Source organism: Plasmodium brasilianum, assembly GCF_023973825.1.
Source record: "Plasmodium brasilianum strain Bolivian I chromosome Unknown PB_00_05, whole genome shotgun sequence".
NCBI classification, from domain to species: Eukaryota; Apicomplexa; class Aconoidasida; order Haemosporida; family Plasmodiidae; genus Plasmodium; species Plasmodium brasilianum.
Genome location: NW_027122930.1, coordinates 49,157 through 62,252, shown reverse-complemented (window position 1 = coordinate 62,252; position 13,096 = coordinate 49,157). Strand labels below are relative to the sequence as shown.

The 13,096-nt window shown below is 20.0% G+C and overlaps 3 protein-coding genes across 3 annotated transcripts; 1 reads left to right on the top strand and 2 right to left on the bottom strand.

Moving 5' to 3' along the window:
- Nucleotides 1-220: 220 nt before the first annotated feature.
- Nucleotides 221-1,113, top strand: MKS88_000185 (uncharacterized protein; the record flags this gene model as incomplete). Its single annotated transcript, XM_067219256.1, has 2 exons — nt 221-307; nt 439-1,113. The coding sequence occupies 2 exons, from the start codon at nt 221-223 to the stop codon at nt 1,111-1,113; spliced, it is 762 nt and encodes a 253-aa protein (XP_067070400.1).
- Nucleotides 1,114-3,837: 2,724 nt separating this feature from the next.
- MKS88_000184 (uncharacterized protein) lies at nt 3,838-4,982 on the bottom strand (the record flags this gene model as incomplete). Its single annotated transcript, XM_067219255.1, has 4 exons — nt 3,838-4,011; nt 4,386-4,456; nt 4,556-4,811; nt 4,956-4,982. The coding sequence occupies 4 exons, from the start codon at nt 4,980-4,982 to the stop codon at nt 3,838-3,840; spliced, it is 528 nt and encodes a 175-aa protein (XP_067070399.1).
- A 4,011-nt stretch (nt 4,983-8,993) lies between these two features.
- Nucleotides 8,994-11,515, bottom strand: MKS88_000183 (uncharacterized protein; the record flags this gene model as incomplete). Its single annotated transcript, XM_067219254.1, has 3 exons — nt 8,994-10,081; nt 10,346-11,366; nt 11,495-11,515. 3 exons carry the CDS (start codon nt 11,513-11,515, stop codon nt 8,994-8,996), a joined length of 2,130 nt encoding a protein of 709 aa, XP_067070398.1.
- Between the last annotated feature and the right edge of the window lie 1,581 nt (nt 11,516-13,096).

The window sequence follows — 13,096 nt, the reverse complement described above, 5'->3', positions numbered from 1 at the left end:
ATGTTATCAAGATAAAAATTTTATAATATAATTTTAAACTTGCATTCCTTGACAGATGCTGTAAAATATTTTATAGATATATATATTTTATTAATTAATTCAGAGGCAATAATATAAGTAATTTTTAAAATAAGTGTAGTATCCTTTGTAGTTAGACATATATTATATTATTATTAATTTATTCCTAATAGGGTATATTCAAATATAAATAATCTATAATATGGAGCAAAAAATTAGGCTAATTTTATTTATTAAAATTGTTGAGTTTATCTTTTCAACTTGGATATGTCATTTTAACAATAATTTAGTATGTTAATAATATATAAGTATATTCATATTTTTCATATTCTTAGTATTTTTTATTTAATAATATTGGTTTTTTCCATTATATTTTGTAGTATATTAAATGATAAATATTTGCATTTTTCTTTTTTATAGAGATTGTGTAACGAATCATTGAATAATAAATTCAACCTTGATAGAAAATCATACACAAGTTATTATCGATCACTAGCAAAATATAAACAGAAAAAAGATTCAAATATTTTGGGCTTAAGAGAAGATATACCAAATAATCTAGAGCACAAAAAAAGAAATATATCTAACAGTGAAAATAGGAGCGAAGGAAGAAACAAAAAATCTAATGGAAGTTTATTAAATAAAGCACAATACTATTCGGAAGTTGTAGATTATAATAATGGAATGTTTGATGGAAAACATTTCCATTTTGAAAAAAAATGGATAAAAAAAAAAGATTATGATAATTTTCTTCAAAAAAAGAGAAGAATTTGTGATATAACTTTAAAAAAAATAAAATTTAAAAATTATGGATTTGGAGTTGCCATATTTCTTTTTTTTTTCTTGTTAGGCATACTATTACCAACATTACGGGGATTTGAAATGTCTCTTACTAAAGTTAAGAGAAAAGAAAAGCAGGTACTGCTTGAATTTATAGAACAATTGAAAACCTTAACAAAATTAGAAGAAGGACATATATATCTAATTTTATTTGGAGTACTTATGATTATATTGTCCATCCTAGTAATAATAACAATTTATAAGATCTTAAAAAATAACGAAAAATACAATAAAATTAAGTTAATGACTGAGTAAATGAATAAAATGGAATATGTAATGCATCCCAATGAAGTTATTAATATGAGGGTAAAATTTGTAATGTTTTTAAAGATATATTCTTAATAATCATACATATGCTTGCACTAATTTTATAGATGCGCATGTATATGACTTATTATTTTTATATATAAGTACAATAAATTATGATCTTTATTTGTGAATTTGATGATTTTAATGTTTTTTACTTTGTATTATAAATTATTATTGAAGAATGTTTAAGCATTACTCCTCATTATATATGCGTGTATTAAATAGATTTTTATAAAAAATGTATGTATTTGAATTATAATTAATATATAATATTAAAATTACAATAATTTTAATGAAATCCTTTTAGAATTTATATCTGAAATGAAAAATAATTGTCCTTTTTTTTAATTTATTCAAATTAAAGATGATTAATTATACGTAACACAATAAATGTATATGATAATCTCTATATTAAAAATAAATGCCTCTTTTATTGTTAATGAAACGATTAGATTGTATAATCTTATACGAATATGTATGTATATACTTAAGAAAAAATATAATATTTGTTATATATATAATATTTATAAGAAATATATTATAAAATATATTTATATCATAAGATTTTTTAGCAGAAATTTGGTTTATATTTTCCACGGTAAAAATTGGGTGTTATATTATAATATGTCCTTTTACAGTAGAATTCTTTGATTAAAACTTATTGTTAATATTTTAATTTAAGCGGGTTACTATTTTGTTTTATTAGCTTATTCGTATTATTAAATATAAAATTGATTCTTTCTATAAAAATAAGATATAAACTTCATAGTTTTGAGAAAAGGAAATATTTATTTACTTATATCATTAAAAAAAAGGTCTAAAAGGGAAACTCCATGATTTTTAAGTATATTTTTTTAATCTGTATAAAAACATTTTTTATTACTGAAATATATTTTTAATTAAAAATAAATTATAAACAATACGTTGAATTTGTAGATGAACTAAATATATAATTTTTGTACATTAACTTAGTCAAAAATATATCAACTTGATATTAAATATATAAATTAGTAAGAAAATGTTATTTCATTATTTTTTTTGTTATCTACCTTATTATGCAGTTCAAAATGTATATATACATATATATATCATAGGGTGAAATTAATAACAAGGATTAAAAAAGTATAACAAACTCTATAGAACCTTTATATTTATAAAAAGTATGTATTATACGTTGCTTAATTTTATCGTTAATAAAATTATGTTCACTATAAAGAAGCAATCATGTAAAATAAAATTAACTATCCGTTAATAATAAAAAAAATTTAAATTATCCTTTTTATAAGATCTAGACAAGGTTTGAATATTATGCCATAATTTATATACAGCTTATTTTTTGTTTTATTATTGTGCGTGAGATAAGTGAAAAGCAAAAATTCTCATATATAAAGTAATATCTATAGTTCATATATATAGTAAAATCTAATACAATGAGTAATTATGTGAAATAACTAAAACGATTACTTATTCTAAAATTTTAATACACAAATTATAACTGAATCTGAAAATTTTACATGATGAAGTGTTGGAGCTCCATTTCAAAAATTATCATTTATATGGGAACATATATATAGTGAGCTATATCCTAATATAAGGTGGATTACTATATGAAAGCTTAGGATTTGTATATTCCGTTTAATTTTTCTGAACCTTTATACATTATTAGGATAGTTTCTATTACCTTTATGGGAGTATTTGTCGTATTTTTTCTTCTGTATAAAATTAATAAAATTGAAATATAGAAGTATAAATAATATTATTTACTATTATTATATAATTTAGGGAAACATTTATAATTATATAACAATATCATATATGCTTTTTTTTTTTTTTATCTTATATACATCTGTTTACTTACGTTAAATGTTATATATATATAAGCATATTAAAGGAAAAGGAAAATTAAGAATTGTGATTGAGAAATACATATTTATTTATTATTATGCTATGATTGTGAGTACTCTCTCTTAAAAGAGAGAAACGGTAGAATTCATCTTGCTTAATATCCTGTATAAATATCCTTACTAAATACTACATATAATATATAACAGTTGATGAAAGCATGTTAAAAGTGTTGTGTAATGGGATATATTTTTAATTTTGCTTAAATACATGAGAACAAATCATATTATAGTTTCAAAGTAAAGTTAGTAAGAAAGAAAAATTATATATATTTATTTTTTTTCTTAATAATTATTTTAATTACAAATTTTTTTTTATTTATATAAAAATATCACTAATATTTCCTTTAGTGCTTTTGTTTCTTCTTTTCTTTTCTTTTCTTTTCTTTTCTTTTCTGTTTTCCTTTTTTTCCGTACTTTTTGAATATTTATTAAATAAGTGTTACTTCAAGTTAATATTTAAGGAAATCAACTTTTATTTCATCATATTCTGTAATAAATATAATAATTAGAATTATTTATTCTATAATCCATAGAAAATCTGATATATCTATTGGAAAATTTTATCTAATCTTACAATAGTTTTGTATTTATGTAAGATTTTCTCTGAAAAATTATTAGATTATTATATATTTAATTTTTATACACATACGTTATATGTTTCATGTTTGGTTTTTCTAATTTTTTAATAAATTTTCAATTAACTGTAGCATTTATAACTCTGAGTATTAGATATTATAAGACCAATATATATATTGTAGCTTTTACATCAACTATATCCTTGAGGATGATAAGTTAAATTATTGAAACTTCCTTCATATGTTCTGTTTACTTTTTCATAGGTGTTTTGTAGGAATCCGGTTGTTTCTTCTGAAACTTCGTTACGTTCAATTATTTTTCTCTTTTGTAAACGACTATATAACCACGACTTAGCAGGAGTAAACTATATAAATAAAAAAGGTGTATATATATTTATACTTAGAAATATAATTTCTTTGTTCTTGTAATTTTTTGCGAAAATGAATTCGACGATTAACGGTGAAATATTCATACTTTTATGAATAATTTTTATTAACCTTATATAGAAAAAATAAAGTCATTGATGCTAGTAATGTGATCGACATTGTTATACTGACAAAAAATACATAATCTATTTTTGTACGTGTTAAAAATTGTGGTACATCACAAACAGTCATATTGCTCATTTTTTTTCATACGCTTCCCTAAAATTTTTTAACTCCTTACAAAAATTATCATTTTTATTTTCTACATATTCCTTATAATGATCAATATAAAAGCGATAACATTTTTTAGTACTTTCATAATTATCAAAAATTTTCCGTTCGCAACTTTAAATTTATTAAAATCGTCGTATAAATCGTATACGTCTTTAAGTTTACTTAAGGTGCAAGTGCCTATAGGTCTTATATAATCCTAACATATATTATCCAATTGAGATGAATATTTATTATATCCCTCAAACTAACGAGGATTATTTATATATAATTCTTCTGAATTTGTCTTATAATTCAAGTATTTACAACGTTTGATGCTGTCAAATTTATAAAGTTCCTTTATTTCAATTAAATATCTACCAATATCTTGACATGGTGTAGTAAAATTAGATATACCAATTTTACCGCATTTCATTCCAGGGTTTTCACCACACTTCTTATTTAGAATATCGTTGATAGCAGTATCAAATTCTTTTTTATATTTAAGGAATAATTCTACACAACTTTCCTAAATAAAACAATAATAATAATGATAATATATAAATACGAAAAATCATTTTTTCATAAATAAAAATATTAAAATCATTTCTACAACAATGAATTCTATAAGTACAATGATGTATAATTATTATAACAAAAAGTTAAATATTACATTTTTCTGTGCATTTACTGATTCCATTGTATATAATTACATATGAATTAAATAACAAAAATTAAGTTAGTGTCATGTTTATATTAGTAAGTGTGAACTAATGATATATAATATGTTAATATGTGTCGTATTTCTTTTTTTCATGTTGAGAATATAAAAAAATATTTCCTTAGCAAATTAAAATCTTTGATTTTTTCATAATATTAATATAACTTAAAATAGTTCATGCAGTATAATATAAATATTTATAATAGTAAATATAAAATTTTTAAGGAATAGATTTATTGTAATTAAAAAAAACTGTAGGAAAAAACATTCTTTCTTATTATTTTTAATAATATGGAGATTATATAATTATATTTATATGTTATATATAAAAATATATTTATTTTGGCATATTTTCATATAAATTGATAATTATATTGGAATAACTAACTAGGAAAAATTTTTTATATGTTAAAATGCTATAAATAGATTAACTTAATCCCTTTAAATGTTAAAAATTTTCTCCTTCTTTATTAACAGCTTTAATATAGAAATAGTACCTTTGAAATTAACTCAATTAATTTTTAATATACATTATAATAATTTGTGCTCATTAAGAAACACTTCAAGGTTATTGGTGAAATTAAATTCTAAACAAATGAAAAATAAATTTAATCAAAATGTAAATACAGTATATAACAATAACATATCCTTTGTAAATTAATTATATTAATCCTTGAAAATATACCTTTAAAAATATATTTATTTTTAAAAAAAGGGATTATATCGTATAACTGTAAAATAATGAATTAATTCATTCCTTTATATTAAATAGAGATATTAAAATTTTTAGTTACATTTTTATCATACTGACTTAGTATAATATAAATATTTATAATAGTAATATATGTATGTACACAAAAATTAGATATTATTATATTATGAACTCATTATAATTATAAATATGAAATAAAAAAAAAATATATAATAATTGTCTCAAGTTCTTTAATTTAATATAGTACTGGATTTATTTTGTTCCTGTTGCACAACATGAATATAGATTAATATATCAACTAACATTTTTAATTATAATACATATAGGATACGTGCAATGTGAAAAGACCTTTAAGATATAAGTTTTACTTTCCATGTATAATAAAATAATTATGAAGAGTAATATAGTATTTTTCCATTTTGTATATTTCACTGTTATTTTAATTATCCCTATTCTATGTCATGTATGTTCTACTATATAACAATATATTTTTCAAGATACTCAGAAAATAATAATAAATTATTTCTCCTTTTTTTTATATATTATATTATTGTAAAATATCTTACGCTTATATATATATAGTATAATATATGAGTTGTAATTTATTATATTTGAATTCTATTAATATATTTAGCATATAATTAAATATATTTTAAAAAAATTAAGAAATCAAAAAAAAAAAATAATTTTTATTATTAGTACTTATATGAAATGAATTGTCTCTTTCTTCATGAAGAGTATACATATTAATATAGTACAGTGATTAATAGAATTGTTAAATTAAATACTTTTAAATTTATTTTACGTAGGATATTCTCTGTTTCTTATTTTATTTTTTTATATATAAGCATAATATATCTTTTTTTAATTTTTATATATGAGTATTAATTAATAAAATAGATCGGTTTTCATAGTGTAAAATATATTCCTAAACAATACTACTATGCTCTAATGGCATTAATAATAATTCATAACTTCATTTGTAGGTTTATGCATGCTAATATTTATAAAAAAAATTTATATTTAATATATTTCTAATATTCTCGAAATATATTTAATGGATAAAGTTATATTAAGAAATTTATTAAGTTTCATTTAATATAAATAAAATATAAAAGAAAACATAAATATTTATTATGCCTGCAATGCGTAATTTATATTAATTAAATATGTATATAATATTTATATGATACGATATAGCATAAAAGTATTTATTGGGATTCCACATATATTAATCAAAGTAATATACTATAAGAGAACAATATATTAATTACTGGTAATACAAAATGGGAATATCTAAATTCTATAGAATTTATTTAAAATTGTTGAAACATAGATAATGCTAATATCAATATCTAAATATAGTTATTGCTTTAATGAAATATTATTAATGCATAATCATATATTAATCCCATGTATTATAAGGATATTATATTACACAGTTGTATATATATTTCTATTAGAATAGTACACCTCGATCACAATAATATTAGTTAATTCAGAATAAAACGTTTTTTCTAATTTTTTTAATTAATATTATTTACGCATTAAAGTTATTGTACATGCAATAAAAAAAAATATGTTATGGTATTAATGTAATTGATAATATAGAAATTTGTAGTTTACGTATTTTTATTGTATACGGCAACAGTAAAAAATTATTGCATATAAAAATAGATTTTATATTTTTACACAAAGATAATAATATTTATTTTATTTTATTTATATTAATATATATATAGATAAAGTAAGAAAATGCTATAAAAAAAGTATACTAATCAGTAATCTTATAAAGTATAACAATTAAAAATTTTATTCTGTAATTACAAAAAAGCAAAAAAAAAGAAAAAAAGATGTAGTAGAAGTTTATAGATGCTCTTTAAAATTTAAAATGAAAGTTACTGAAAAATTTTTATTAATATAACATAATATGAATGAAATATTATATTTAATTGAAAGGAAGAGTATAATGTTATATGATATTTTTTGAAATTCCTATAAAATTGTTATATTTTCTTTTATTTCCCTTCAGTTTTTAGAGAAATTTGAAACTTAACAGCCAAATACTGTTTAATTTATACACTTATACATATTTAGCTTTTATTCCTTTAATTTCATAAAAATATTACTAAGCAGTATTGAAATTAAAAAATATTGAAAAGACGAGAGGAACTTTTTTATATGTTTATAACTTTTTGCAAAACATTAAAGGTGCGTTAACAAAAAACACTATAAATTCGGCGTTTTTTCATGATTATTACATTTCAACATTTTAATAATTTCAATATTTAAAAAAAGATATTTTAATTTATGCCGAATCAACGAACAGAAGTACTTAATGTTATTAATATATATGCATATATATATTTAATATGTTTAATTTATGATACCATTTATATTATAGATAAAATTATATTACTAATTAAGGAAAATTTTTGAATATGATACTTTAATTAAGTGAAAATAAAAATATTTAAAAAAAAACGAATAAAACTAATATTTATGAGGTTAAAGATTAATAACAAATGAACAATATTAATGAAAGAAAATTTACGAACACATAAAAGCTTAACAGGATTTCATTGAATATATAGTATAATTTTTCACAAAGTAATTCATGTATAAATTATGATTGTGTTTTCATATATTTCAACATATATTTTTTTTTATTTAAACAAATTTTTTATATTAATTAAAACATGAAATAGTTGTGTTATGAGATGATATAAAGCATACAAAATACGCATCTTTTTAAATATTAAAAAAATGTAATGTATTAATGGAAAAATGTATAATTATATAAATTTATGAATAATATTACATTAATTAAAAACGGTATTAAAATTTATTTATGTTGTTTTTTTTTTTATTATTAAATATTTAAAAATTTTCTAGCAAGTTTAAAAATTTAGGGAAACATTAACACTAATTATATTTTTTTTTATATATATATTAACATCTTAGTTTGATGAATCATCCGTTAATATAAGTTTAATATGTATATCTTTATATAAAAAAGAAAAAGCATATAAATTTTGAATATATATTAAATATTTCATTTAAAACTTTATATTTTTGTTTTTCTTTTCTTTTTTATGTTAATCATTACTTTATATTTTACTTTTCATCTTTCCTTATTTTTTTCACAATATTTCTGAAATATGTTTCATAGGAGTCTTTTATTTACACATAAGAATAATACAAACATATTTTGGTTATGTATAATAAGCATATAATATAAATTTTTGGGTAATTCAGTTGTATTTGTCTAAATTATTCTACTTGTTCATGGAATTTACATATGTATCATATTCTGTTATCCAGTTCTCTATTTCATTTCTAAAACTGGCTTCTTTATTATCAATATTTTCTATATTTTCCAAGTCATCTCGGTTAACTTCAGTAATATCTTCTAAAAATTCTGGGTTACAATCATAATATTCTTTCTCCTTTAATTCAGCTATGAAACTATCAAAATACGATTCACCATTTTCTATATACTCTTCTTTTTTACATTCTTCGAATATCATCATAAGTATGAGTATACACACATTTGTAAGTAATTCTTTTTTTATATATTTGGATAATTCTTCATAGTTTTCCTTGTGCCTTAATTCTTCTATATTTATTGGTGATATATCCTTATTTCTTATTTTATTATCATATTCATCTGATATATTTAGAAATTCCTGTGTTAATACGCTAAACAAATTTTTTTCCAAATACTGTTCTATAATTATGTTCTTTTTATTTATCCATTGTCTCCATAATTCCTTCTCTCTTTCTAATAATGGAAATTTTTGAATATCATTTTTATTATTCTTTTTTAGTTTATCCAATTTATTTAGGTAAGCTTGCTCTTTTTTCCATTCATTTTTCAAATTGTTAAAGAAATCCGTTTTTTTCAATTTTTCAGAAAGATCTATATTTCCTTCCATCCATTTACTCCATAGAATGCTTTTTTTTTTAAGGTTACTGCCAAATTTAGAATTTCCTGTTAATATTTCTTCATTTGTTATATTTGGATAGGTTCTGTATTTGTCTCTTGTAAATTCTTCAAGGCATATTACTAAAAATTGTCCTTTGTTTAATTCCCATTCTTTGTTTTTACATTTCTCTAGTACTTCCATATGTACTTCTATAATAGTTTTGGATCGTTCCTCTTTTCGCCTTGATGAATTTAAATTTTTAATATTGTAATATTCATTTATTTTTAGTTTTTTTATAATTTCTTCGTCATAATATATTGGGTTTTCCAATTTATCATATGATGAAAACTCCCCTTTTCTATTAGAAAATGAGGGAACTACTAATCTAAGTAATTTTAGATATTTTCTTCCTATCTTTTCTTTTTTCCTTAAGAATTCTATTAATGTGTACTACAATATAAAAAATAGATAATTATAGAATAAATTATTAAAATAAAGACATGGCTATTATATTTTTAATACTTAAGTTTTATTTTACTTTAATAAAAAGGGAAAACAGAATAATAAATATAAAACTAATTAAAATAGATGATGTATATTTTTTAAGAAAACTGTTTTCTGGATCTGTAGTATAATTATAAATATATATGATATATACTGTAATTATTTTAAAATTAGAAAAATAAGTAGCATTATTTTACCTAGAATTATAGAAGATTCAACACGATTAGGAAAACGTGTGGAAGGAAATGATACAGGAAGTACTGACGATGTAGTTTCAGAATGAGGGGGATCGATGTAAGAATTTGTTTGTTGCAATGTTACATTTTTTTGTGATCTTTCGTGTTCAGATATAGAATCTTTAAGAGATGCTGAATTTACATCTTGTGAGGATAGTATGCGAGGAATATCTGATGTTCTATCTTGTGTACTATCAATTTCTGATGAAAGTGGTGGTGCTTGAAGTTGAGAATTTGATTCGAGTTGAATTTGTTCCTGAGGCCTACCTTGACCTTCTGTAATTTTGACACCATGCTCTATTTGAACAGGAGATGTAAATGTACTTTTATCAATGCTGTCAGTTTGTTTTTGTAAACTTTTCACTTCTTCTTTTGGTAGAACTTGACATGTTTCCTCTAAATTCGAGGATATGCATTCTGTAGGTACTATAAAAGATTTTTTATCACGTATGTTGCATATGAATGTTTGTCTTTTATTTGTTTTGTAACAATCTTTAAAAAGAGTTTTATTTTCATCAAAATAAATCTTTCTTTCATTAATCCACTCCTTATACTCCTTACACTTCTTTAAATATTGATCATTACAATTTTGTAAGTGTTTTCTTTGTAACTGTTTTATCTCTTTTAAATATTGACCTTTTTTTTCGCAGAAATCTACTTCTTTATATTTTAATTCTAAAATATTTTTATCTTTTTCCTCTAAAATCAAAGGGCATCCTCCATGTTTTTCTAGATTTCTGTAGTAACCACTTAAGCTTTTGTTTAAAGCTCCTTTCCACGTTACTTTATAATCTTCATAATATTGTGGTGGTTTATTATACTTAATTAGATAATCAGCCAAATATAGACATCCTTTCCTAAAGTTACTTTTATCATTCTCATTAATTAAGGAACTGGTTCGCTGTTTTATATGATTTTTAATAATTCGAAATTGTGGTATTAGAGAAACTTCGGAATACAGAGAACCTCCGGAATTATAATACTGTATTTAAATGAATTATTATTATTTATATAATTATTAACGTTTGAGTTGGATACATTATCCCTTTTTTATCAAAAATAAATGAATTATGCATAAATTTAAGAGTATTAGAATACATTATTTCTTACCGAGGAAAAACAATTATCCATGATTATACATTAATAGTACAATTCGCTGTATATAAGAATCTGAAAGATTAATACGAATTTAGATATTTTTATTTACAAATAGAATCATTTAAAATTCATATATCTTAATAAAAATATTTTATAAAATTATCATTTAGATAAGAATTTATATATTTACTATAAATTAATCGAATACACTAATATTTATTTTGTATATTCATTATCTTTTGTTTTAATTAAATATATTACAACTGATGATGTATCCTAATTATATATTTTTATTAATGCATGGTTATGTATTTATTAATATGTAAAAATAATATCCTGTTTATTAAGAAGAAGCTAAAATATTAACAATAAAACAATGCATATAAGATACGTCAACATGTAATATAAAAATTATTCTATAAATATGTCATTAAACTATACTTTGACGTTTTTTCTCTTTTTTTAGTATAAACACACATATATATATAGGTATTATTACCTATATTAATGTAAATAATTCCTTTTATTCATACGTTTTTCCTAGGATAAATAATCAATAAACAAATTCATTATTAGGATTGATAATATGTTTTTTCTTTTTCTTTTTTTTTTTTGATTATTGTTTTTATTTATATTTTTTATAGTCCATTATAATGTTATAATTATTTTGATAAAATTATTTTTTATTTGCTGTACTATATGTATAAATCAAAATTAATAATATGTAAAGTATACTAAATTGTTGACATACTTGTGGAATATTTTTATTATTAAAATGTTCTTGTGAAACTAAATATTATATTCATATATATTACCTAAAAATTCCTTATTTATAGTATATATTTGTTCATTGGTTAGTTATAATATTGTATAGACTATTATACATATATTTTCATTTGCATATGCCTATGCCACTTTTATATATGAATCGTTTCATTAAGGCAAATATTTAATTAATTATAAGTATATTTAGTTTCATTAATAAATGTTTGGATAATTATTCAAAATATGCAAAAATATTAAAAAATATTTATAATAAACTTAATTAAACAATATAGTTAAAAAAAATGTAAAATAAATTAGAACATTGAAATAAAGAATAAGAACATAATAATTGGATGTAAAGGTAATAATATATTAATTTAAAAGAAATAAAAAATTATGAATCTTTTTAATAATTATTCCATAGAGTATGATAGATATATTATAATAAAAAGATTAAAAATAGATTATATGTTTTTTTGATTGTCCATACATATAACTATGGGGAAATACCTTTTTTATTATAATATATATTTATTTAGTATACAAAATAAAAAAGGTCACGTATTATTTTTAATGCTTTTTAAGAAAAGAATGACTAAATGATATTACAAAAAAATTTAAACTTTTTACAAATAACATTAGCTATAATATTATAATAAACATATATAATTTGTTATTTTAATATTTTCTTCGAAAAAAGTATATATGATATATAGGATGAAGAGAAAATTAAAAAAAAATATTTATTAATAATAAATTTTTGTAACTATATACATCACATAAAAAGTTACATTATTATGGTTATGTTTAATAAATAGTTCATATTAAAGAGTTACATTTTTACTTATT